The sequence below is a fragment of the Phyllobates terribilis genome, unplaced genomic scaffold (assembly GCF_046119375.1).
Source record: "Phyllobates terribilis strain yellow unplaced genomic scaffold, ASM4611937v1 Scaffold_1__5_contigs__length_1240528914, whole genome shotgun sequence".
NCBI classification, from domain to species: Eukaryota; Metazoa; Chordata; class Amphibia; order Anura; family Dendrobatidae; genus Phyllobates; species Phyllobates terribilis.
This window is the reverse complement of record NW_027362761.1, coordinates 255,537,132-255,563,438: the sequence shown is the minus strand read 5'-3', so window position 1 is coordinate 255,563,438 and position 26,307 is coordinate 255,537,132. Positions and strand designations below refer to the sequence as shown.

General features: G+C 44.3%; 1 protein-coding gene across 4 annotated transcripts; it reads left to right on the top strand.

Moving 5' to 3' along the window:
* Positions 1–795: 795 nt before the first annotated feature.
* HNRNPC (heterogeneous nuclear ribonucleoprotein C) lies at positions 796–25,429 on the top strand. 4 transcript variants are annotated; one of them, XM_073671198.1, is made up of 10 exons: positions 796–1,012; positions 15,999–16,029; positions 16,523–16,634; positions 20,441–20,716; positions 21,031–21,106; positions 21,986–22,033; positions 22,117–22,250; positions 23,417–23,527; positions 23,647–23,783; positions 24,947–25,429. In XM_073671198.1, the coding sequence occupies exons 3-10, from the start codon at positions 16,628–16,630 to the stop codon at positions 25,025–25,027; spliced, it is 870 nt and encodes a 289-aa protein (XP_073527299.1). In that variant the 5' UTR covers positions 796–1,012; positions 15,999–16,029; positions 16,523–16,627; the 3' UTR covers positions 25,028–25,429. The 4 variants fall into 4 exon arrangements, with proteins under 4 accessions (XP_073527299.1, XP_073527298.1, XP_073527300.1 ...); XM_073671197.1 differs by having other exon boundaries at positions 797–1,012; positions 22,117–22,274; XM_073671199.1 differs by lacking the exon at positions 16,523–16,634 and having other exon boundaries at positions 797–1,012; positions 22,117–22,274.
* The last annotated feature ends 878 nt before the right edge of the window (positions 25,430–26,307 follow it).

Sequence of the window (26,307 nt, the reverse complement as noted above, 5' to 3'; positions counted from 1 at the left end):
ACGGCCATTGACATAAACTAGTCTGGTCCATAACTTGGACCAGATTGTCACACGCTGTAGTCTTTTCCAATCAGACTGTTGGTCCGTGTGCAGCGCCTATAATGGATATATGTGCTGTCGGCAGTGCACGGCCGTATAATATGCCCTTCTGAACTCGCCCTGAGGGTAGGGAGATATGTGACCAGACTAGTAAGCCCCTGGCCATCACTGGCCAGCTTTCATGCACACCAAGCCCGTACACGAGTGGCCTTCCCGTGTCATCCCTCGTGCTACAGGGTTTTACATCGTCTGAGGGAAAAACCTCTTTAAGAAACCACAGCCATCCTGAGGTACAGCCCAGCAGTCACCCGTTTCTGTACGTGCTGCATTACAATCCCATTCTAACCACATGGCCATATGTATGAGCCCTGTTGCTTCTATGTGTAATATTTGAGAGGACTTTTCCCAAAAAAACATGACTGGATTAAGAACTGAGAGTGGCGGAATATTTCCTCCAGATTTCCCGCCTTTACAAAGGCTTCCATACGTGCTGTGAGCAGCCTGTGTCACACAATGAACCCTGCTCCTCCCCCACCCGCCTTCGCCTTAGCAACGTGCACCCTGGTGACGTCACCGAGCGTCGGCGAGCGATAGAAAGCCTGATTCGCTCATACCTAATCCTAATTGGTCAGCTTTATTTCCAGGGTGACGTTTTTAACCATAAACCCCGCCTCTCATTTTTTATTGGAGGACTCAACTTCCTCTTTCTATGACTGGCGATTCGCCTATCCAATTGGCTTTCGAGTGCGCGTTAGTCTTTCATTACGTCCTCTTTTTTTTTTCCTTCCAACCAAACGGTACAGTCGAGGAGATTGTGTGGCCGCCATTTTGTGCTAGAGACGCAGTGAGCAGTAGACGGTTCCCTCTAGCTCTTAGCGAGCCTACTTGTATCCGCAGCTTTTATCCGTGTTTTCCTCTACTCGCTGAAGCCTGAGACTCTCAGCGGCGCTGAGCAGGAGAGCGGTGGGAAGAGGTGAGTCATCCAGCCCAGACGGCTCAGAAAATGGCCTCCGTGCACAGGCCGCGGAGCAGCCACTGCGCCTCGTGTGAGGGAGCGCCGTTATTCCGTACAGTGCGGGGTGGTCTGAGGGGGGATGGCGCCGGTGCTTTAATGGTTTACCCCAGAGCGGCTGCCTGGAGTCCATTACCCTCGTGTAAATCGCTGTAGAGACGATGCGTGTGTCTGCGTACGCTCAATCCTAGCTATACCTGGTGGCAGCCGTGACCCTTCCATGCGGCCTACACGTGTGTGCTGGTGATCGGGAGCTTCATAATCACTCTCCCCTCCCTGACTACGGACGGCGTGTATACGGCTAGGCCTGACCCCTCCCTCCCTGATTACGGACGGCGTGTATACGGCTAGGCCTGACCCCTCCCTCCCTGATTACGGACGGCGTGTATACGGCTAGGCCTGACCCCTCCCTCCCTGATTACGGACGGCGTGTATACGGCTAGGCCTGACCCCTCCCTCCCTGATTACGGACGGCGTGTATACGGCTAGGCCTGACCCCTCCCTCCCTGATTACGGACGGCGTGTATACGGCTAGGCCTGACCCCTCCCTCCCTGATTACGGACGGCGTGTATACGGCTAGGCCTGACCCCTCCCTCCCTGATTACGGACGGCGTGTATACGGCTAGGCCTGACCCCTCCCTCCCTGATTACGGACGGCGTGTATACGGCTAGGCCTGACCCCTCCCTCCCTGATTACGGACGGCGTGTATACGGCTAGGCCTGACCCCTCCCTCCCTGATTACGGACGGCGTGTATACGGCTAGGCCTGACCCCTCCCTCCCTGATTACGGACGGCGTGTATACGGCTAGGCCTGACCCCTCCCTCCCTGATTACGGACGGCGTGTATACGGCTAGGCCTGACCCCTCCCTCCCTGATTACGGACGGCGTGTATACGGCTAGGCCTGACCCCTCCCTCCCTGATTACGGACGGCGTGTATACGGCTAGGCCTGACCCCTCCCTCCCTGATTACGGACGGCGTGTATACGGCTAGGCCTGACCCCTCCCTCCCTGATTACGGACGGCGTGTATACGGCTAGGCCTGACCCCTCCCTCCCTGATTACGGACGGCGTGTATACGGCTAGGCCTGACCCCTCCCTCCCTGATTACGGACGGCGTGTATACGGCTAGGCCTGACACCCCCCCCCCCCCCTGATTACGGACGGCGTGTATACGGCTAGGCCTGACACCCCCCCCCCCCCCCTGATTACGGACTGCGTATATACGGCTAGGCCTGACACCCCCCCCCCCCTGATTACGGACTGCGTATATACGGCTAGGCCTGACACCCCCCCCTGATTACGGACTGCGTATATACGGCTAGGCCTGACACTCCCCCATCCTCCTCCCTGATTACGGACTGCGTATATACGGCTAGGCCTGACACTGTTTTCCAGGTCTGTTTGCATTTTGCCACTGGCATGGGGCTCACTGGTTGCTTACTTTACTGCTGGAAGCTTTTGTTTTTGTTTTTTTTCTTCTTCGCAGATGTTGGGTGATGTTTATATAGGGCTGTCATACTGAAACTGGCATGAGCCCCTCTTCACCCCAATGTTGTGATTGTACAGTGCTGCAGGTTTTGATTTCATGAATGGCATGGAACACTATTTTAATCTTTTTACTGAGCTTTTACGGGTTTGAGCAGCGTTCACAACCAAAAAGCTAGAAACTATTGTGATATCAGGTTGTTGTAGCATAATTAGTAATGGGGTCAAAACCAGGGCTGTGGAGTTGGGAGTCGGTATAAAATGGACCAACTCCTAAAATATATAATAAATTGGGTACAGTAGTCCAATGAAGTTTGTGAGGAATATTTTTTTCATAAGAATTTGGGAAAGTTATGACTAGTGTTGAGCGATACCTTCCGATATCAGGAAATATCGTATCGGATTGGATCGGGCCGATACCCAAAAAGTATCGGATATCGCCGATTCCGATACCGGAAACCAATGCAAGTCAATGGGACACAAATATCGGAATGAAAATAAACCCTTTCTTTCCTTGTAGGTTAATTCTACATGAAGTAAAACAACTAAGAATAATGTAGAATGACATGAAAAGCCGGCAATTCATCAGCGGCATACACCGGTACCCGACAATTTACAACAGAAAGAATAGAGCATCACACATAGATTAGATAGATAGAAACATGTCAGTCACATATATAAGAAGTACAGTGACAGTGTTGCTTACTGTACTTGTCATTTAGTGTAAAGGATTTATTTAAAAAAATAATAGTGTTTTCATGCACCGTCTCTTTAAGAAAGCCGGCCGGCAATTCAGCATCTGTACCCGACAATTTAGAATAGAAAGAATAGAGAATCACACATAGATTAGATAGATAGAAACATGTCAGTCACATATATATGAAGTACAGTGATAGTGTTGATTACTGTACTTGTCATTTTAGTGTTAAAATAAAGGATTTATTTAAAAAAAAATTGGCGTGGGGTTCCCCTTAATTTTAGGCTCTAGCGGAGGTTAAGCAGACAGCTGGGGCAAATGTTTGAAGCCTGGGAAGGGGGTAATACCCACGGAGCTTCCCAGGCTACTAATATCAGCCCCCAGCTGAATACCTAGCCTTTACTAGCTATTAAAATGGGGGAACCCCCCAAAAAAAATAACGTGGGGTCCCCCCTAATTTAATAGCTAGCACAGGCTAGGCAGACAGCTGGGGGCTGATATTAATAGCCCAGGAAGGGTGCCATGAATATTGGCCCCCTCCCAGGCTAGAAACACCAGCCGTCAGCCGCCCCAGAAATGGCGCATCCATAGGATGCGCCAATTCTGGCACTTAGCCTCGCTCTTCCACGCTGCCCTGGTGCGGTGGCAGGGGGTAATAGGGCTGGGGTTGATGTCAGCTTATAATGCCAGCTGACATCAAGCCCAGGTTACTAATGGAGAGGCGTCTATAAGACACCCCCATTACTAACCCCATAGTCAAAGTTAAAAGAAAACACAACACCCAGAATAAAGTCCTTTAATTGAAATAAAGACACAATCCTTTATTGTTCTAAATTAAACCATACTTACCATCACGCCCATTCCAGCTGAAGCCAACGATCTCCTGCAATAAAAGTAAAATAATAAAGCAACCTCATCCTTACCTTTCCATGGTTCCCACGACAGCTTCAGCTCTGCTACATCGAGATGACAGGCTGGACCGCAGCAGAACGCTGCCATCCAGCCTGTCATCCCGCAGACACTGAGAAGCGCAGGCATGCTTGCGCTCTGCAGTGTCTGGCTGTGACGGCATAAAGATGAGACGAGTTCATGTCCAATGAACTCAGCTCACCTCATGCACGTCACTGACAGCGTGGGAAAATTCTCATGCTGAAGTGCTGAGTGCAGGAGAATTTTCCCACGCTGTCAGTGACGTACATGAGGTGAGCTGAGTTCATTGGACATGACCTCGGCTCATCTGGATGCCGTCACAGCCAGACACTGAGGAGTGGAAGTATGCCTGCGCTTCTCAGTGTCTGCGGGATGACAGGATGGATGGCAGCGTTCTGCTGCGGTCCAGCCTGTCATCTCAATGTAGCAGAGCTGAAGCTGTCGTGGGAGCCATGGAAAGGTAAGGATGATGTTGCTTTATTATTTTACTTTTATTGCAGGAGATCGTTGGCTTCAGCTGGAATGGGCGTGATGGTAAGTATGGTTTAATTTAGAACAATAAAGAATTGTGTCTTTATTTCAATTAAAGGACTTTTTTCTGGGTGTTGTTTTTTTAAATACTTTACTAGAAATTCATGGTGGTCATGTCTAATATTGGCGTGACCCCATGAATTTCGGGCTTAGGGCCAGCTGATAATGCCAAGCTGGCCTTAACCCCTTTATTACCCAGTGAGCCACCGCACCAGGGCCCTGGATGAGTTGGGTACAGCGCCAGAAGATGGCGCTTCTATGAACGCGCCATTTTCTGGGGCGGCTGCGGACTGTAATTTGCAGCGGGGGTGGCCCAGAAAGCTTGGGTCTCCCTGCGCTGCGGATTCCAGCCCCCAGCTGCCTAGTTGTATCTGGCTGGGCACAAAAATAGGGCGAAGCCCCATGCATTTTTTTTTTAAATTATTTCATGAAATTCATGGAATAATTAAGAAAAAAAGGGCTTCCCTATATTGTTGTGTCCAACCAGGTACAAATAGGCAGCTGGTGGTTGGGGGCAGCCCATTCCTGCTTGCTGTACCTGGCTGGACACAAATATAGTGCGAAGCCCCACGTCAATTTTTTTTTAATTATTTCATGAAATAATTTTTTTAAAAAAGGGCTTCCCTATATTGTTGTGTCCGGCCAGGTACAAATAGGCAGCTGGTGGTTGGGGGCAGCCTGTTCCTGCCTGCTGTACCTGGCTGGACACAAATATAGGGCGAAGCCCCACGTCAATTTTTTTTAAAATAAATCCTTTATTTTAACACTAAATGACATTTGAGGAGTTAATAAAGATGCAGTCCCTAAATTATTATTTATTTTTTAATTAATTTTTCCCAAAACTTTTGACGTGGGCTTCGCCATATTTTTGTATGCCAGCCAGGTACAGCATCCAGCTTCTATGAACGCGCCATTTTCCGGGGTGGCTGCGGACTGCAATTTTCAGCGGGGGGGGGGGGGGGGGGCAGAAAGCTTGGGCCTCCCTGCGCTGCAGATTCCATCCCCCAGCTGCCTAGTTGTACCTGGCTGGACACAAAAATAGGGAGAAGCTTCAAGTATTTTTTTTTTTAATTATTTCATGAAATTCATGAAATAATTAAGAAAAAAAGGGCTTCCCTATATTGTTGTGTCCAACCAGGTACAAATAGGCAGCTGGTGGTTGGGGGCAGCCCGTTCCTGCCTGCTGTACCTGGCTGGACACAAATATAGTGCGAAGCCCCACGTCAATTTTTTTTAAATCATTTCAGGAAATTCATGAAATAATTAAAAAAAATTGATGTGGGGCTTCGCCCTATATTTGTGTCCAGTCAGGTACAGCAGGCAGGAACGGGCTGCCCCCAACCACCAGCTGCCTATTTGTACCTAGCCGGACACAACAATATAGGGAAGCCCTTTTTTTCTTAATTATTCCATGAATTTCATGAATTTAAAAAAAAAAAACGTGGAGCTTCGCCCTATTTTTGTGTCCAGCCAGGTACAACTAGGCAGCTGGGGGCTGGAATCTGCAGCGCAGGGAGGCCCAAGCTTTCTGGGCCCCACCCGCTGCAAATTGCAGTCCGCAGCCGCCCCGGAAAATGGCGCGTTCATAGAAGCGCCATCTTCTGGCGCTGTACCCAACTCATCCAGGGCCCTGGTGCGGTGGCTCACTGGGTAATAAAGGGGTTAAGGCCAGCTTGGCATTATCAGCTGGCCCTAAGCCCGAAATTCATGGGGTCACGCCAATATTAGACATGACCACCATGAATTTCTAGTAAAGTATTTAAAAAAAACACAAACACCCAGAAAAAAGTCCTTTAATTGAAATAAACACACAATTCTTTATTGTTCTAAATTAAACCATACTTACCATCACGCCCATTCCAGCTGAAGCCAACGATCTCCTGCAATAAAAGAAAAATAATAAACCAACCTCATCCTTACCTTTCCATGGCTCCCACGACGGCTCCAGCTCTGCTACATCGAGATGACAGGCTGGACCGCAGCAGAACGCTGCCATCCAGCCTGTCATCCCGCAGACACTGAGAAGCGCAGGCATACTTCCACTCCTCAGTGTCTGGCTGTGACGGCATCCAGATGAGCCGACAATGAACTCGGCTCACCTCATGTACGTCACTGACAGCGTGGGAGAATTCTCCTGCACTCAGCGCTTCAGCGTGAGAATTTTCCCACGCTGTCAGTGACGTGCATGAGGTGAGGTCATGTCCAATGAACTCGGCGCACCTCATGCACGTCACTGACAGCGTGGGAAAATTCTCACGCTGAAGCGCTGAGTGCAGGAGAATTTTCCCACGCTGTCAGTGACGTGCATGAGGTGAGCTGAGTTCATTGGACATGACCTCCGCTCATCTGGATGCCGTCACAGCGAGACACTGAGGAGCGCAAGCATGCCTGCGCTTCTCAGTGTCTGCGGGATGACAGGCTGGATGGCAGCGTTCTGCTGCGGTCCAGCCTGTCATCTCGATGTAGCAGAGCTGAAGCTGTCCTGGGAACCATGGAAAGGTAAGGATGAGGTTGCTTTATTATTTTACTTTTATTGCAGGAGATCGTTGGCTTCAGCTGGAATGGGCGTGACTGTAAGTATGGTTTAATTTAGAACAATAAAGAATTGTGTCTTTATTTCAATTAAAGGACTTTTTTCTGGGTGTTTGTTTTTTTTTTAAATACTTTACTAGAAATTCATGGTGGTCATGTCTAATATTGGCGTGACCCCATGAATTTCGGGCTTAGGGCCAGCTGATAATGCCAAGCTGGCCTTAACCCCTTTATTACCCAGTGAGCCACCGCACCAGGGCCCTGGATGAGTTGGGTACAGCGCCAGAAGATGGCGCTTCTATGAACGCGCCATTTTCCGGGGCGGCTGCGGACTGCAATTTGCAGCGGGTGGGGCCCGGAAAGCTTGGGCCTCCCTGCGCTGCGGATTCCAGCCCCCAGCTGCCTTGTTGTACCCGGCTGGACACAAAAATAGGGCGAAGCCCCACATAATTTTTTTTTAATTATTTCATGAATTTCCTGAAATAATTTAAAAAAAATTGACGTGGGGCTTTGCACTATATTTGGGTCCAGCCAGGTACAGCAGGCAGGAACGGGCTGCCCCCAACCACCAGCTGCCTATTTATACCTGGTTGGACACAACAATATAGGGAAGCCCTTTTTTTCTTAATTATTCCATGAATTTCATGAAATAATTAAAAAAAAAAAAAAACGTGGAGCTTCTCCCTATTTTTGTGTCCAGCCAGGTACAACTAGGCAGCTGGGGGATGGAATCTGCAGCGCAGGGAGGCCCAAGCTTTCTGCCCCCCGCTGAAAATTGCAGTCCGCAGCCGCCCCGGAAAATGGCGCGTTCATAGAAGCTGGATGCTGTACCTGGCTGGCATACAAAAATATGGCGAAGCCCACGTCAAAAGTTTTGGGAAAAATTAATTAAAAAATAAATAATAATTTAGGGACTGCATCTTTATTAACTCCTCAAATGTCATTTAGTGTTAAAATAATGGATTTATTTAAAAAAAAAATGGCGTGGGATCCCCCATAATTTTAGTCTCTAGCGGAGGTTAAGCAGACGGCTGGGGCAGATGTTTGAAGCCTGGGAAGGGGGTAAAACCCACGGAGCTTCCCAGGCTACTAATATCAGCCCCCAGCTGAATACCTAGCCTTTACTAGCTATTAAAATGGGGGACCCCCCCAAAAAAAATGACGTGGGGTCCCCCCTATTTTAATAGCTAGCAAAGGCTAGGCAGACAGCTGGGGGCTGATATTAATAGCCCAGGAAGGGTGCCATGAATATTGGCCCCCTCCTAGGCTAGAAACACCAGTCGTCAGCCGCCCCAGAAATGGCGCATCCATAGGATGCGCCAACTCTGGCACTTAGCCTCGCTCTTCCACGCTGCCCTGGTGCGGTGGCAGGGGGTAATAGTGGTGGGGTTCATGTCAGCGCCAGCTGCCATGAAGCCCAGGTTAGTAATGATGGGCGTCTATAAGACACCCCCATTACTAACCTACAAAGTGTTAAAAAGAAAAAACACACACTACACCCAGAAAAAAATAATTTATTTGAAATAAAACACACAATTTTATTTAATTCTTAGTTTACTAAAAATAATAGTTACCTGTCCACGTTCCTGCGCTGATCTCCCATGCACAGCTGTCACATCTGGAGATGGTGACAGCTGTGCATGGCTGCTGTAAGCTCACGCTGCCGGGAACACGTCCGCTCCCGGCAGCGGGAGCCACTGACTGAGGTCACCGGAGTGCATTCAGTCAGCGCAGCTCCGGAGACCTCCTTTACGGCACTGCTGTACCGTGGGAATTTCTCACTATACAGCAGGGCCGTAAAGCAGCTAACCGGAGCAGCGCTGCCTGAACTCCGGTGAACCCGCTTATGCTGTCATTCTAGCGGCGGCAGCGGTTCAGAGCGGTCACATTCTATGTGGCTGCTCTGAACTGGAGATCTTCGTGGGACACTCGTGGACTACTACGGAGGGGTAAGGATAAGGTTGTGGTTTATTATTTTATATTTTATTACAGGAGATCGATGGCTTCGGGGAATTAGGTGTCTTGGTGAGTATAGGTGTAGTTTTTTATTTTTTACTTTATTTTAGGTGGCGATCGGCGACAGGTAATGTATGAACTAATTTCTTTTAGGTAACCACTGGCCACCAATGACGTGTATTTAACATTTATTGGGGACACAGTAGGGCAATTTAAATAGCAGGATCAGTCTGATGGGAACTACTGCTCCCATTGAGCTGATCCTGCTGGCAGGAGTGGACGGGGGACAGACATAGGCCGATGGGAGTAGTAGTGTCACATCGGCCTATGTCTGCCTGCACGCACACACCCGCACACATCGCACAGACACCCCGCACACACACCCCGCACACATCGCACAGACACCGCGCACACCCGCACAAACATCGCGCACACACCCCGCACACACACTAATCATGACGGGTCTGGGAGGTGAGGCTGACCTGTGCGGCCGTGGGAAAGTTCATGTGAGTTCATGCAGTCAAGCATGAACTCACATGAACCCTCTGAGGGCACCGCGGCGACTTCAAATGAACAGCTGATCGGCATCACCTGATACCTCAGCTGTTCATTTGAAATAACCGGCGGGAAAGCCGGCGGTGAAGTCTTTTCACTGCCGGCTTCCCCGCCCGGGTCCTTCACTCCCCGCTCCTTGGAGCTGCGCTCCCCGCCCGGTCCTAACTTACGATCGGGATGGGAGGTGGCGAGGGGAGCGGAGGATCGGGGTGGGAGGCTGCGGGGAAGCAGTATGGGGCTGTGTGATTGTTTAAAAGCCGGCGGCTTTATACCGCCCGCCGGCTTTTAAACAATCAGGAGAATTCTCCCCCGCTGGGATGGCATTCTGATGACAGGCTGGATCGCGCTGCCATCCAACTTGTCATCCTTCACAGACACTACAGAGCGCAGGCATTATGGGAACTTCCGATTCCGGTATCCGATATTGTAAAAGTATCGGAATTCCGATACCGCGAATATCGGCCGATACCCGATATTACAGTATCGGAATGCTCAACACTAGTTATGACATGTCCTATTCCCGATCTAAGGGTCTAGACTTTTAGCTGAGGTGAATCTGTGCTGCAGTAAATTTATCACTTAAACATGAGACATGTATGAGGGAGTTGGAGGTTTGGCTTACTGACTCCACAGCCCTGGTCAAAACCATATCGCTGATGCCAAGTTGTTTATTATAGCGCCATTTATTCCATGGCGATTTACATGTGAAAAAGGGGTATACATACAAAAACTACAATAATCTTGGAACAAAACGTGATGGCGACTGGTACAGGAGGGGAGATGACCCTGCCTGTGAGGGCTCAGTGTACAAGGGATGGGTGAGGATACAGTAGGAGAGGGCAGAGCTGGTCATGCAGCAGTATGGTGGGGTGAGGGTTACTGCAGGGTGTAGGCTTGTCGGAAGAGGTAGGGCTTCAGGATCCTTTTGAATGTTTCTGATGTGTTTGGGGTAGAGAATTCCAGAGTAGGGGGAATGCACAGGAGAAATCTTGTATGCGATTGTGGGAAGAGGAGATAAGAGGGGAGTATAGAAGGAGCTCTTGTGAGGTACGGAGGCTGCAGTAGGTATGTACCGGGAGACTAGGTCATAGATGTATGGAGGAGACAGGTTGTGGATGGCTTTATATGCCAAGGTTAGGGTTTTGAACTGGAGTCTCTGGGCAATGGGGAGCCAGTGAAGACTTTGACGGAGTGGTGGGGAAAAGCGGGGGGACAGATGGATTAGTCGGGCAGCAGAGTTTAGGATAGATTGGAGAGGTGCGACAGTGTTGGAAGGGAGGCCACAGAGCAGGAGGTGGCGGGAGATGAGGGCATGCACTAGTGTTTTTGTAGATTCATGGTTCAGGAATGTGCGGATCTGGGAGATATTTTTGAGTGGAGTTGGCAGGAAGTGGAAAGGGCTTGGATATGTGGTTTGAAGGAGAGATCAGAGTCCAGGGTTACCCCGAGGCAGCGAGCTTGCGGGACTGGGGAGAGTGAGCAGCCATTGACATTGATAGATGGGGGGGGGGATGAGATGGTGGGTCAATCTCTTTAGCCCAGTGCATAGGTAATAACCTGCTGATCTCTGGGACCTCCACTCATCCTTAGAACAGGGCTTTTCCCTGTTTAAATTGAGAGGTAGCCCCTATTGCTTACCGCCGCTCCATTGAGTCTGTGCAATTGGCAGAAATGGAGGAGATATGTTCAGTAGAGAGTCTTTGTGAATGTACGCTGCTTTAGTGAACTGGGGGCATGAAAAAAGTGTATTGAAAAGCTGGTCATGTACATTAGATAGCTGATGGCCACCTCTCCGAACCCAAATGTTCACCCTGGTTTGGCAGTGTCCATATGTTTAGGCTATGTGCACATAACTTCTTTTTTTTTTTTTTTTTTGGTCACTTTTAACAGTTTCAGGCTTTGAAAGCTGTGAAGTGGCTAAGAATGACCTGCCCATTCTGGTGGCTTCTGCTTGGGAGCCACTGCTTTTATATATGGAATGTCTGCAAAGGCTCTTCAGCCTGCCTTTTCCTGGAGCATCTTCTGCTTCAAAAGCTATGTTGGTGTCTAAAAGACGCTGTGTGCACATATCTTCAGACTTTGACATTTTTCTTACTGCTCTCAACAATCTTGTTGCAGACCTACTGGACAGTGGTGGCTGCTCAAAGTATTTTTCATATAAGGAAGTAGAAGTGTCAAACTGCATTGTTTTATTTTACTTTCTTGTATAGCGCTTATTTGGATGGGTTATTAATGGTGCACTATGTGGGCCATCCTTGACATTCTTCATGGAAACACTGTTCTGTGTCCTCCATAAAATACAGTCGAGAAAGCTGAATCCAAGGTCTCTTCCTTTCTGGACTGCGAATGGGAGAGAAAGGGATCTCTATCCTATGTGGGACCCTAAACCGGAGTAGGGACCTATTAGATATTTATAATATATTGCGGGCTATTGGGTTGGGTCAATCTGACAATGTGGCTCTAGGATCAAAAAGACTGCACCCCTGGTCTAAGGGCCCTTAACAGTATTGGCTGAAAGTCTAAAGTGTGGGACCTCTCAAACTCCTTCATTCTAACTTCACACATTGAGTATTTGGTGTGTTTTTGACACGGTTTATTTGCATTGCGTGTAAAAAAAAAAAAACAAAAAAAACCCACAGAATCTTACTCTTCTGGAACGGTATTGGATTTATGGAAGTCTCATGCCTGTTATGCTTTTTTTCACTGCATAACCTGACCTGTAATGCATTTTTGAAATCTGCAACCTGTTGATTATTCTTGCGCTAAATGTTTTCCTTTGCATAATTTCCCATAAACTTGAATGAGGTGAGGAAAATTTGCTGATACAGTGCATATGCATTTTTCTTACATTTCCACAGCAGAAATGCCCTAAAAACGAATGTAATCTGCACATAACTTGATCAATAGTTTTTTATCAAATCCAAGAGGAAATATCCAAAACAAGTATTATCTGCAACATGACTTAAGCTGAAAAATACGATTAAAAACATGTAATGCAATTAACTTAATGTATCTAATTGGTTTAGAAAATGTGAAACATTAAAAACACACAACACTTGGCCTTACTGTGTGTGATCAGTGAGGAGGAACCATGGAGACAGGATTCCCCTGTCCTATTGATCGGTGGGGCTTAAAGAGGTTGTCCAGCCTTATGTCACAAGTCTACAGTTACAGCGTCACTGTAGACTTGTGAATCCTCACATCATGAGCACTGTCAGGATTCTCCGGAGTATGTTTTGTTTACATACATCTGGCTACATTCTGAGTAGATTGTAACTGGTTTTGCTCCATACAGTTATATTGAGTGAGACCTTGTCCATCTAGTCGACATGTGACCACATGTATGCAAATCATACTTGCGGTCATGTGCTCCCACTGTCACATAGTCTTAAAGCATGTAGGCCTTAAAGCGGTCAGATCTTAGGCTATGTGCCCACGATGCGTTTTTTTAAGCGTTTCCGCAGCGGCAAAAAACGCTGCAGAAACTCTTAAACGCTTGGTGTGGAAAAAAAAAAAGAAAATAACTATTATATTTGCCTTCTGACGGCCCCCGCTCTCCTTGTCTTCACTTGCCGGCAACTCGCGGTGGACTGAAGGACCTGCGCTGACGTCAGTCATGTGACGACAGGTCCTTCAGTGTAGTGTACTGCAAGCTGCCGGCAAGCCAGGACGGAGCGACGCAAGACTGCGGGGGCCATCGGAAGGTAAGTATAGATTTATTTTTTACCATTCTTTAGGTCACAGTATATAAATCCATGCCTTTTGCATGGATTTATATAGTGTGACCAAGTTGACAGGGACTTTCCAAGTGATGCTAAAATCGCTTGGAAAGCTCTTGTCAACCCGCATGCGGAAATGCATGTGAAGAACACTTCACATCCGCATGTCCCTGGCAGGAAAAATGCATGTGCAATCCGCATGCATTTTTTTTTTCTGCCAGGGAGATGCAGAAACGCTCAGGAAAAAATCCGGAGCATTTCTGCATCGTGGGCACATAGCCTTAATCTTTTATCCAGTTGACACCTACCATTTAATTTTACCCGTCATGGTTTTTGACTGCATCCTAAAAATGTGATCTGATGCATATCCATTAGGGTTGCTGTCCTTTACCACCCTACAACAAATTGCCAGATGTGACCTGGCATGCTCTGCTGAATCTGGTTAGAGCCCTCACTGGTGCTTTGTTCTTCAGCCTTTATAATGAATCAAACACAAACTTTCCTTAAGGCTATGTTCACACATCATGGTTTTTTTATGTCTTTTTATGCAAATTTTCAGCTGCCTTTTGCAGTACCAGGAAAGTCTGAGATTCCAGAGATCTCATGCACACAATGTTTTGTTGTTTTTTTTTTCATGATTTTGTGCTTTGCATATTTGTTTGAAAGCTGGAGCATGTCACTTTTTTCAGAGTTTATTCACCCACTGAAAGTAATGGGTTGTGAAAAAAACACTGAAAGAAAGCAGGTGCCAAGTTTTCAGCGTTTTTTTGTGCATACACCAGAATGAGATTTTTTTTTCACTGAACTCTATGTACATGCATAGCAGACGAAAGGACAGTGGAAAAAAAACGCTGCTACAAAAATCCTGGCAAGAGATCAGATTTTGCTGCAGAAAGTGAACGCAGGAAAAACCTTGATGTGTGAACATAGCCTTATTCTATTTTCTTTGAAAGTCTAAGGCTGTGTGCCCACGTAGCATTTTTCAAGCGTATATGCTGCGGAATTTCCGCAGCGTAAACGCTTGAAAAACGCATGGTAATCCGCACCCCATGGTCCCCAATGGGATTCCGCAAGTTCTATGCACATGCTGCGGATTTTTCCGCAGCGTTTATGCCGCGTTCAAAAATCCGCAGCATGTCATTTAATTTTGCGTTTCCGCAAGCGGAATTGCCTTAGTCCAATGCATAAAAAACGCAAGGCAATTCCGCATGTGGAAAACGCGCGATAAACGCGTGCGGAATTCCGCATGCATTTTTCCGGGAGAGGACTTGCATTTATGCAGCAGAAATTTTCTGCTTCATAAATGCAACGTGGGCACATAGCCTAAGGCTATGTGCCCACTATGCAGAAATGAAGCAGAAAATTTCTGCAGCGTTTCTGCATGTTCTTGGCAGTGAAAAACGCTTGTGGATTTTACATGCGTTTTTACATGCGGATTTGACTTGCGTTTTTCAAGTGCATTGGGACCTCAAATCCGCATGCAGAAACGCACAAATAATGGACATGCTGCGTTTTTTTCCGCAAGGAAAACCCGCGGCGGAAAATTCCGCAGCATTGGCACAGAACATACAGATTTTCATTGGGGATCATGGAGCACGGATTACCAAGCGTTTTTAAAGCGTTTCTGCAGCGGAGATTCCGCATCAAAAACGCTTGAAAAACGCATAGTGGGCACACAGCCTAAAAGTTCAACAATTAGGGATTTATTCTTTATCCCACATGAAATCTCTAAGAAATGTGTTCTTGTGTTGGTTTCTTGGGGAGCTTCAGGCTTTTTTTTTTTTTTTTTTTTTTTTTAAGGGTGAATTGACTGTTCTCACTCTCTGATCTCTGAAGTACATCAGTGTTTTTCACACATGTAATTCATAATTGGGTATGTGCAGTATTTAGTTCGTGTGTTCTTTATGTATCTGTTTGGATGGAGGCAGTGCTACATGTTCATTTTTCCCCCTTCTTACCCCCTAAAGTATACCTTTTTATTCCAATTTCCCTGAATCTAAACTATTCTCCCATTCTCCTTTTCACAGGACAGAGATCTGAGCAGCAGTTCTCCAAATTCCCCCTCTACCTTCCCTGACCTGTTCTGAAAGAACTTAAATACGTTCCCCTCCCCCTATCTCTTGTTGTTGCCAATAGAGAAGTGGACATGTAGCAGTCCAGGTGCTTCCAATAGCCTGAATGCTCAAGCACCATACCATTGGGAGACTTGGGGAAAATTTAATCTTATCACTTCTCCAATATCTGCTGCTATTATGAATTTTAACTATTTTTACGTAATACAGAAGAACCGAATGCTGCACTTAAGTGCTCAGAACAACCTTTCACCTCCTGTCTACCCCCAACCCTCCCTTTCCCATCCCTTCAATGCAAAATTTTTGGGGTGTATTACCTGATCATGTTGACAAGTGACGGTTTACAAGAAAATCATTTTTAAGAATTGCTAGTATTTTTAAGTGGACTTTTTACTGAAATTCTCTACAACTTTTTTTTTCCCTGATTTGGATTATTTTCATAATTTTTTTCCTTTTTTTTTCACAGCGAAGAATTTTTTTTGAAACTCCCAACTACAGTAAGTCTCGCATTTCCTGTGTTTTTAAATTGTTTTTTTTTTTTTTAAATTTTTCCTACCTTACTGGTCTTTTTTAACATTGCTGTATTTCTAATTTTTTATAGTTTTTATATAAACTGTGTGTATTTATATTGGTACAGATGCTAATTTTTTTTTCACTGTTTTAATTTTTATTTTTATATTTTTTTTATTTTTGTTTTTTAATTTTTCATGGTGGGGGTTGGATTGGGAAGAAGTCTATAATTTTTAATTATGCTTAATCTACAATTTTTGTGCTAAATTATTTAAATTTCTCCCAGTTACAATGTGTAGATGTTACAATTTTTCTTGCTTTGTTGTACGTTTTACTTTATACAGCTATAACTTAAATATTTTCAAGCCTTTCGTAAAGTTTTAGTAATGCTGTTGGAACACGTGTGATGTTTTCCTACTGTGCATTACCATTGTGGGCAGTGGCATTTTTGACAGTTGCAGTTAATGTCCCTTCATTTAGGCCCTTTCCCTGCCCCTCCCCACTCCACCTCCCATACCTTTTTGCCCAACCGCTGACAATCTGCAGCAGGGAACGGAGAAAGACCACTGACAAGTTAATCTACTGATGCCTGGTAAGACTGGTTGATTAATAAGGTAAAAAAATGTACATCAATGACATGTTACTGTTAACCAAGGCCCCTCAGTTTATTTGCCTCAGACTTGCTCGTATCTTATTTCATAATTGTAAAAAGTTTTGTCTGTAATTACAGAGCAACTCTGAGGACATTTGAATGTGCTAAATGGTGACTTTGGCCACAATGCACAACAAAAATGACATTATTCCACCTCTACATCACACCATGACGTAATTGAATATGTTCATGTTGTAACTCGCAAATTTTTTTATATATATACACACACTCTTTTATATTTTATTTTTTGGCGCAACTTTTGCTCAACACGACCATGTTCACGTATATTGTGGTGTTATTTGGACGTGACGTACGTTGCTGGAAAAGTCGTAATTCAGCCGCAGACTTAGACTGGATTCACACATCCATGTATTACTAACCAAACACGGACCAGGTGTGGTACTCCTGACCTTAACTCAACAGCTTCGTATAAGCCCTGGAGGCTCGTGAGTTTGTCAAGACGTGCGGCTAGTCCTTACTCAAACCCTGACACATGGATGTGTGAATCCGGCCTAAGGCTGCATTTGCACAACCATGTACAGAGCGCAATCCCTTTACTACTGTAGGTCTCCTCACTTGAACAGAGTCTCAAAAGACCTGTGGTTATGGGTATTGCTGTCCATACATGGATATGTGAGTGCAGCTTAAAGGTTTTCAGAGAGCTGATGTATTCCATCTTTCACTGGCCATGAACATTTGATAAGGGTGTACTTATTGAAGGAATATGCTATTATGTTTGCAAGCAAACTTTTTGACATGAAAGTTTTTCGATTGGAAGATTGCCACCAAAGGTGTCTTATTAGTCATTAATATTTTGCTAAATGGCGGTCGAGACCACTGTCTAATGTGTATGGCCAGCACAAGATCATGGAATAGTCTTTTCGGGAGAAGGGGTTAAAAGGCACACCTAATGTACTGCAATGTAACATGCCTTGTATATGGAAATAGTGGGTGTTCCTGCAGCTGCTATGCTGCTTGGCACCACTGATTAGAAGACTCTCTGGTACATAGGTAGAAATAGGCATACAAGCCTGCTTTATTGGCCTCATAATGGCTTCTTCAACCTGTATGGAGACCTCTCATTCTGACCAGGAGGAAGGTGCCATCACATGATGCCAATCAGTCTTTTAAAGAGTAACTGTTGTTTTAATCTTTATTTCATAAATCAATAGTACACATGAAGATTAGAAGCTTTGTAATATATCTCCTCAGAGAAATCTTCTTTCTCTGCCAGAATTGATCAGTTTTTATCAGAATTCTAATTTCTGAGGTAAAATGTGTATTCAGTGACACTTTCCCATTACTGAGATGTGAGTAGACCAGTGTTCCCCAACTCCAGTCCTCAAGGCCCACCAACATGTCATGTTTTCAGGATTTCCTTAGTGTTGCACAGGTGATAATTCCATCACCTGCACAGGCAATAATTCCATCACCTGTGCAATACTAAGGAAATCCTGAAAACATGATCTGTTGGTGGGCCTTGAGGACTGGAGTTGGGGAACACTGGAGTAGACAGCTGCTACTGATGAGATTCTATGTAGATGGAAGAGCTAGAGGCAGAGCTCCGGCCCCACTCCTCTCACTTCTACATATATTGAAGATGGCCGTCCTTACGGATAAGATTCTATCTCCTTAATGGGAAAGTCTGTCTTCACAGAATACACATTTTACCTCCAGAATTAAGAATTTTGATAATGACCAATTTTGGCATAGAAAGAAGCAGATTTCTCTGATTAAGATACATTAAAGTTGCTTATTTTCATGTGTACTATTGATTTCTTAAATATTAAAACTACTGTTACTCCTTAACCTTTTCATACACTCATTCTCCAGTGTGCCATATAAATGCCCTAAAATAGAGTTCAAATGATCAATTGTTCATTAAACTGAAAAAATGTATACCCAACGCTGTCACAACGCAATTTAAATGGGGTTTTCCCATGAATAAAGTACATTTTAATCAATAGATCATGGATTAAGTTCCACAAACGAGTTTTAAAAAAAAAATGTTCCTTTGCGGAGATATTATAAATGTGCCCCTATTGTGTAATGGATGTCCCTGACTGTGTGCAGTAGCATGGTCTGTTCATACCACATCTCCTGGGCAGGGGAGGCAGCTAAAGAGTATACAGACATTACAGCAGGGGATCACAGCTGCTGCCTTCTGAGATGTAAAACACTTCCCTGCAGAAATCACCATCTATGAACGCTGGCCACGGGCCACCATTCATGGGAGATCTGCAATGACGAGCACTGTGGCATGTGGTTGTCATGCCAAACCGCCGGCGCCCCACAATCATGTGACAATGGGTGCAGTTTGTGACATGCTTCCTGTAAGCGTGAGTTAAATGCCGCTGTCAGATTGACAGCGGCAATTAATGTTAACAGCCGCGGATAGATCGCGATTCCACCCATGGCTGTTAGGGACACATGATGGCTGATTAAATCAGCTGTCATGTCCCTGAAAAGATGCAGTCTCAGATGCCGGGACACTACCTATGCCGTACCTATGTCCTGAAGGGGTTAAAAAAAATGCCTCACGGAAAGCAGCTGTGATCCCATGCTGTCTGGTCTGTTCCCCCCACCCCGCCCAGGAGATGTGGTATGATCGGACCATGTTCCTGCACGGTGAGACACTGCCAGTACACGGGCACATTTATAAGATTCTCGGCACAGGAACATTTTATTAACTCTTCCAATTGTGGAGATTATTTTTATTCCAAAATCTGTGTAAAAGGTGCTTTGTTCATAGGACAACCCCCTTTAACAGGCCATATATGTTAAGACCCTCATACACATTAGATAGCTGTCAGCAGGACTGTCCTATCCATACACAGGTGCTTTCCTTAGTGCTCCTGTGTTCTCCAAGAACCACTGCCAGAATCCTGATGGTGGTTATCTCCTGTAGAGATCCTTCTCTCCTTGACACCTATTGAGAGTCTGGGAACCTCCATACACATTAGGCTGGCATCTTATCCTGCTGTTGTCAGTGGGTTTAGCACGCTTCAGTCTAATATGCATTGGGCCTTTTAGGTTTTTGCTAGGTCCCACCTTTTTGTCTGAGCTACTTTACACTGGACTCAGGCCTAGTTTATTCTTTGCCTTTATGGCAAAAGTTTTTTTTTTTTTTTTTTTTTTTTGTTTTGCCTGAAGCATAAGATGCAGAAAAAAAATTCTAGATTCCAATATATGACATGCCACCGCATGATTTTTTTTTTTTTTTTTTTTTTTTTTTTTTTTTTTTAACACTGAGGCTCTGAATACTTTTGCATCACATTATTCCTTTTATTAGAAGCTCTATATTTGGCAGGGATTTTCCAAAATATTGATAAGTTAGCTTAGTGACCTGAGAGCTTTGTTTTAATACAGATACAACTTGTGTTTTGGCTGTTGGAGTGCCTGTACATTTAGCATTCAATTTAACCGCTACTGGCAAAAAAAACCGGCACCTTGTTTCACAGCAAGTGAATCACCTGTATTTGCCGCTAAACTGCTGTAAACGGTGTGTGGTGTTTGCCATGTGGCATAACGCTGCATATAGGCACACTTAGATAATTACAGTATAAATGATCATTTTGCCCACACATCTATCTGTAGGTAAGACTTGTTGAACACAAATTAGGTTTTCACACGAGATGTTTCTTACTCTTATTAGGTTAATGTGCCTTCAACGTTCAGCAGTTATTTTTCATAAAGTTTCTTGTTAACAAATTTGTTTTTAAATAGTTTCTATTTTTTTTTTCTAGGGTTCCAAATTGCTACTGTAGATAGTAGTAGAGACATGGCGAGCAATGTCACTAATAAAACAGACCCTCGCTCTTTGAACTCCAGAGTATTTATTGGGAACCTAAACACATTAGTGGTGAAGAAAGGAGATGTAGAAGCAATCTTTTCTAAATATGGCAAGATTGTGGGCTGCTCCGTACACAAGGGCTTTGCATTTGTGCAATACAACAATGAACGCACTGCCCGTACTGCTGTAGCAGGGGAGGATGGACGAATGATAGCTGGGCAGGTCCTGGGTGAGTGACTGGAAAACAGTATATACTTTTTTTTTCTTTTTCTTTTTTTTTTCCTCCAAAGGCATTTAGTAGCTTATATGGTCTTTGGTTGACATTTTGGACATAATGTTTATGTGTAAAACATTGTCTATTTTTTGTGAATGTCTTTTATGGCTTTGAATCTGGAAACTTATTTAACAGCCAAACTGGAATTTTCATTTGGTTTAGAGCTCCAAGACCTATTTCCTGTAAATATATAATTTTATTTTAAGTAAACTTTGACCATTGCGATATACACATTATAGAGTGGCGTTTCTTTTGTTTCATTCTTTCAGATATCAACTTGGCTGCTGAGCCCAAAGTGAACAGAGGAAAAGGAGGAATCAAGCGATCAGCAGCTGATATGTATGGGTGAGTTATATATGGGTTGAGGAAGCTTCCGTGTTACACTGCAACTTTAGAAAGGGGTTGTCAACCCCTTCATGTAGAAGTGGCCAAGCATGATATTTAAATATAAAACATTCCCTACAGTTTCCAGCTCCCCTCCCCACTGTTGTACCTTTCCTAACTTGCCTTGGACGGCATGTGGTTCTTAGAGGTAACAACTCTGCATAACCAAAATGCAATCAGTGACCTCTGGAATGACTGCCTACAACTGTCACATGCCATGTTAGAAGAAGTGCTGGGAACTAAGCACTACCAGTAGAGGGATCTAGGGGGTAGTGCTGTTGTTTTTTTTTTTTTTTGTCTTTTCTCTTGAAAGTTTTATTATGACTACAAGAGGTTTAAGTTCCATCAAAAACACTTTGTAGGTTATGGGAGCCCATAGGGTGCTTTCAGCAATTATAGATATTTGCTTGACTAGTAAAAAATACAAACTGTCTTACAGAAGGACAAAAATATTTTCGTTTAGTAGCCTTGTCCCATTTTCCTCTCTGGTTTGAAACATACTGTCAGATGTGAAAAAGTTCACATGCATTTATCTGCCCGGACTAACATCTTTCAAACACCCGAAGAACATTTACAGTGAATGGTTCTAGTATGAACATGTTTCTGCTAAAACACAATTTAGGGACTTTCTTGCTTATATAGCACCATCATTCCATAGCACTTTACAGCCATTATCACAGTCCCCATTGAGGACAACCTAGGTTCTATAACAGTATGTCTTTCAAGTGTGGCAGGAAACCCATGCAAACTTGGTGGGGGGGGGGGGACATGCAAACTCTGTGCAGTAGTGTTCATTCCTAAATTTTTATTTTTTTTTCATTCTGTGCTTTGTCTTTTTAGGTCTTCCTTTGATTTGGACTATGATTTTCACCGGGACTATTATGACACGTATGTGAATGGCCTCTTAGTATGAAAGCTTTGCAGATGTAACACTGTACAGGATATTTGACTACTGCCTACTATTCTTACAGCTATACTGCAGCCCGTGTGCCCCCACCACCACCCCCAATAGCTCGAGCTGTTGTACCTTCAAAACGTCAGAGAGTGTCCGGAAATACCTCACGTCGTGGGAAGAGTGGTTTCAACTCAAAGAGTGGTCAGCGTGGTGGGTCTTCAAAGTCTACTAGATGTGAGCACTGAATTTTTAATGGTTTTGTGAACAAAACTTGTTTTCAATCAGTGTCAACATATTCATCAGCCCTTAAAGGGGTTTTCCCACAAAAAAAGTTAAAGTTCATTTTAGTCAATAGATCTTGGAGTAATAAGTTCTACAATTGTGGGACTATTGTCGTTCCCTGCCCAGGAGCTGTGGTATGATCAGACCGTGTTCCTGCACGGTCAGACAGACATTACACAGTACACAGCAGGGGCACATTTATAAGATTAAATCAGCACAGGAACATTTTATTTAAAACGCATCAAATTGTAGATATTTAGTATTCCAAGATCTATTTATTTAAAAGGTCCTTTTTCATGGGGAAACCCCCTTCAATTTATGGTGCACATCTCACAAAATCCCACTTCAGCCCAATTAAAACTAGTTAGCAATTCAATTGATAGAAGTGAGGATTCAGTTTTCAAGAGCTAGCAGCTTGAGGAAACTGAGGTTGACGCACAAGTTAAAATTCTTGATTTGGACCCTGGTTCAACCCAGTTGTATGTATTTAATAATAAAAAGCTAATACTTGCAAAAGCTGTGTGAACCAGTCTTTCAGGCACTATTAAGTGCATTAGTATGCCAGGAGTGTGGGAAATAAAGGCATGTAATACTGGGGGAAAGGAGACGATAGTCGAGGGAAACTAATTCAGTACCAAGGTGTTTGGGAAGTTTAGTCTTAAATCACTGTTACAATGTAGAGCGCAGAGATGGCAAATAAGGGTAGGTATAGCACTATGGAAAGCTTTGTGGATCCCTGAAAAAAAAATTAAATTTAGCTAGCGGATCGCAGTATTTAATAGATAGGTGGATAGATATATTTATTCATATTTTTATTAAAAAAAATTTTTTTTTACATAAGGTGTTTCTTCACTAATGGTACTCTCAAACTACTCCTTTCTGATGGTGTAATGGAACTGATGCAGCTAATTGACATTTTATACCAAATGAGTTATGTTTTACATTTGGAGTACCTTAAGATTTTCTCTATTAAAATTATTAAACTGCTGTACCATTTAAATATGCCCTTAGATGCCTAAATACAAAAAAACATGATTTCCCTCTGTATTAAAGTGTCTAACTAAGCTTTTTTTTTTTTCTTTTCTTAAATACAGTGAAGGGAGATGATCTACAGACCATTAAAAAGGAGCTCAGTCAGATAAAGCAGAGGGTGGATTCCCTTCTGGAAAGTTTGGAACGTATTGAGCGTGAGCAGTCAAAACAAGGTAAATTGTTGTATTAATGTCTGAGATTTGTAGCATGACATGGTCTTAATTTAAATGGTTAAAAGCAGTATGTTGGCTACTGTGCAGCAGTGTGATTGTGAAAACCTTTCCTACTACAGAGACCAAACTAGATGATGATCAGAGTATCAGCTCTGTAAAGAAAGAAGAAACAAGTGTGAAAATGGTGGCAGAGGAAGCTGGTGAATCGGGAGAAGAGGGAGACCTGCTGGATGATGATGATCAGGGAGAAGACACAGTAAGGACTTAAATATTGTAACTTTATTTGGTAGTTGCTAGAGCTAAGCAGATCAAATAATTAAAATTCTGTTTGATTTTCCCTGGAAATCTGATATACAAAGTTATTCTCCATGAATTTGATACCCCTTATTCTCTGGGGTCACTAAAGGGTCTAATAAACGTAAGAGATCTAAAAAAAAAAAAAAAACCTTTTACTCTCCTGGGCATCTCATGCTGCATCGGTGAGAACCAGACTGGTGATGCGGAGGGGCCTGTAAGGTGTCTCTAAGGATATATTTTTTACTTTACATTTTGATGGCCTTGTATGGTTTAAAAGATTACCAAAGGCTGCCATTTTGCTGAATCCAATTAAAAAAATAATTGATTAAAGTGCTTTTCTCTGCAATCAGACCTCTATGGGCCATACAGGTATGTATAGATTTACTTTTCTTTACCCTGTATGGCAATAGTAGAGGTCTGATATTTCACATGGGGGGCAATATCGGACCTCTACTATGGCCATACAGGGTGAAGAAAAGTAAATCTATACATACCTGTATGGCCCATAGAGGTCTGATTGCAGAGAAAAGCACTTTAATCAATTCTTTTTTTCCACAGGCTTGGCGTCCCCCAGATGCCAAGCCTGTGTAAAATAGAATTGTTTAAAGTGTTTTTCGCTGCAATCAGACCTCTATTATGGACCATACAGGTATCTATAGACTGACTTTTCTTTACCAGGTATGGCCATAGTAGAGGTCTGATATCACCCAGAGGGGTGACTGATTCCCTTTTAAAGGGTTTTCCACTACTTGGACAACCCTTTTAAAGGGTTTTCCACTACTTGGACAACCCCTTCTCAGTGTGAATGCTTAACCCTGTTTAAAAACACCTATACTTGCCTCTGGTGTTGGCACTAATGTTCCCAGGGTTCAGGTGAGGTGGTTATGTCACGAGAGCTCTGCATCTAATAAGCACCAACTTTTATCAGCATGCACAAGAGACAAATGTACCTGCAAAAACTGTTTCCTGTAAGCAGCTCATTTACTGCCGAGAGCTGGTTTTGCCTGCAGAGAGAAATGCAGCAAAAACGTAATGTGTGAACATAGCTTGCCATGGTTCTCTCAAGCTAAACTGTTAAATGTTAAACCTAAGTTTTTTATATTTTTTTTAATTATTTTTAAGCTTGAAGAAATAAAAGATGGTGACAAAGAAACAGAAGAAGGAGAAGATGAAGGGGACAGTGTAAATGAGGAAGAATCTTAAGTCCACTCCCTGATGAACTCTTCAGCCTGTTGTGTATAGTTGATCCATAGCCTCACCCTGTACAATCAGTGGCACCACCAGCTCTTCAAGCCTGTTTGTTATGCACTCTGCATTTCCTTTGCCTCCTTTTTCATTTTGATACCTATTTGCGACTTCTAGAATAAGTGCATTGTTTTTACATTGTTGTCTTGCGGTCTCTACTAGCTTTTTTTTTTTTTCCCTTGGGTTTTTTGTTTTAATTTTAGGTCTCGTCATTTTTAGTTTTATTCATGATTAAACATATCCACTATGCTATACCTTTGACAATGTTCTTAGCATTGTGTTGCTACAGTTGGAGTTGGTGTAAAATTTGAAATGAAAAATGACATTTCTTTAGAAATAAACTTTGTTTTTATAACGTAATAGTCTTGTCTATAAATAAAAGAAACGCATGCGGAAAGACTTGTACGAAAAAAATGCTTAATACTGGGTTTATTTTTGTAGCTTCAATCTGACTGCAACCAAACTAAGATGGTCTGCTTTAGCTTTGTAGAAATGCTGTTCTGGAGAAAATCTCACTTCTGTGCAGAAAAGATAAATGTGTTGTTGGCTCAGCATGAACTGCAGCATGAGTAGTAAGCTGGTATAGACTAATTTCTCCTTCCCCCCATGACGGCACCACGGAGAGGGGATCTGTCCTTGACGGGATCCTACAGTTCCGGAGGAGGCATACCTGCGGGGTGCCTGAAGATGATCTTCGTGGGATGCCCGGCCAGTCCGATCCAGGCAGCGGGGGTCCCCTGCCTTGCCTGGTGCGGTGCCCTGATGCGCAGTGGGCCTTTAGGGGGGTCCAGACGAAGAGGTTGGGGCCCGCTGAGGTGCTTTGCTGCCCCCCCCCCCCCTTCCTTGTTGCGACAGATGGAAGTGCGGCCCAGCGGCGTCCTTATGAGCTTCTGGGTCTGCCGTGCGGGGGAGGAGGGGGTGCCTGGTCACCGCAGGCACTATGGGAGAGACTCCCAGTGCTTTAAAAGACAGCTGAGGATGCCAGGAGCTGCTTCTTAAAGCTCTGGCATGCTGTCGGTAGAGAAAAAAAAATATATATACATATATTTTAAGCAGCAGAAGGGAAGGAAGGGAGACACAAATCCATTACTTAGTGGGTAGGCGGAGCCCCATAGGATAGTTCACCTCAGATTAGAAAGTGATGACCGGCCCCTCCAGTATAAAGGCTCCTCCTACTCCCATGTTCTCCAGTCTTTTATCTGAGGTCTCAGAGGATAGTCGCTGCCTCGGCAGCTCCT

What these genes read in the sequence shown, in the direction of transcription:
- HNRNPC (XM_073671197.1), top strand. An exon ending in GATAGCTGGGCAGGTCCTGG is followed by an intron (nt 20,717 to 21,030) that starts GTGAGTGACTGG and finishes TCATTCTTTCAG; the next exon opens with ATATCAACTTGGCTGCTGAG. An exon ending in GCGTGAGCAGTCAAAACAAG is followed by an intron (nt 23,528 to 23,646) that starts GTAAATTGTTGT and finishes TTCCTACTACAG; the next exon opens with AGACCAAACTAGATGATGAT.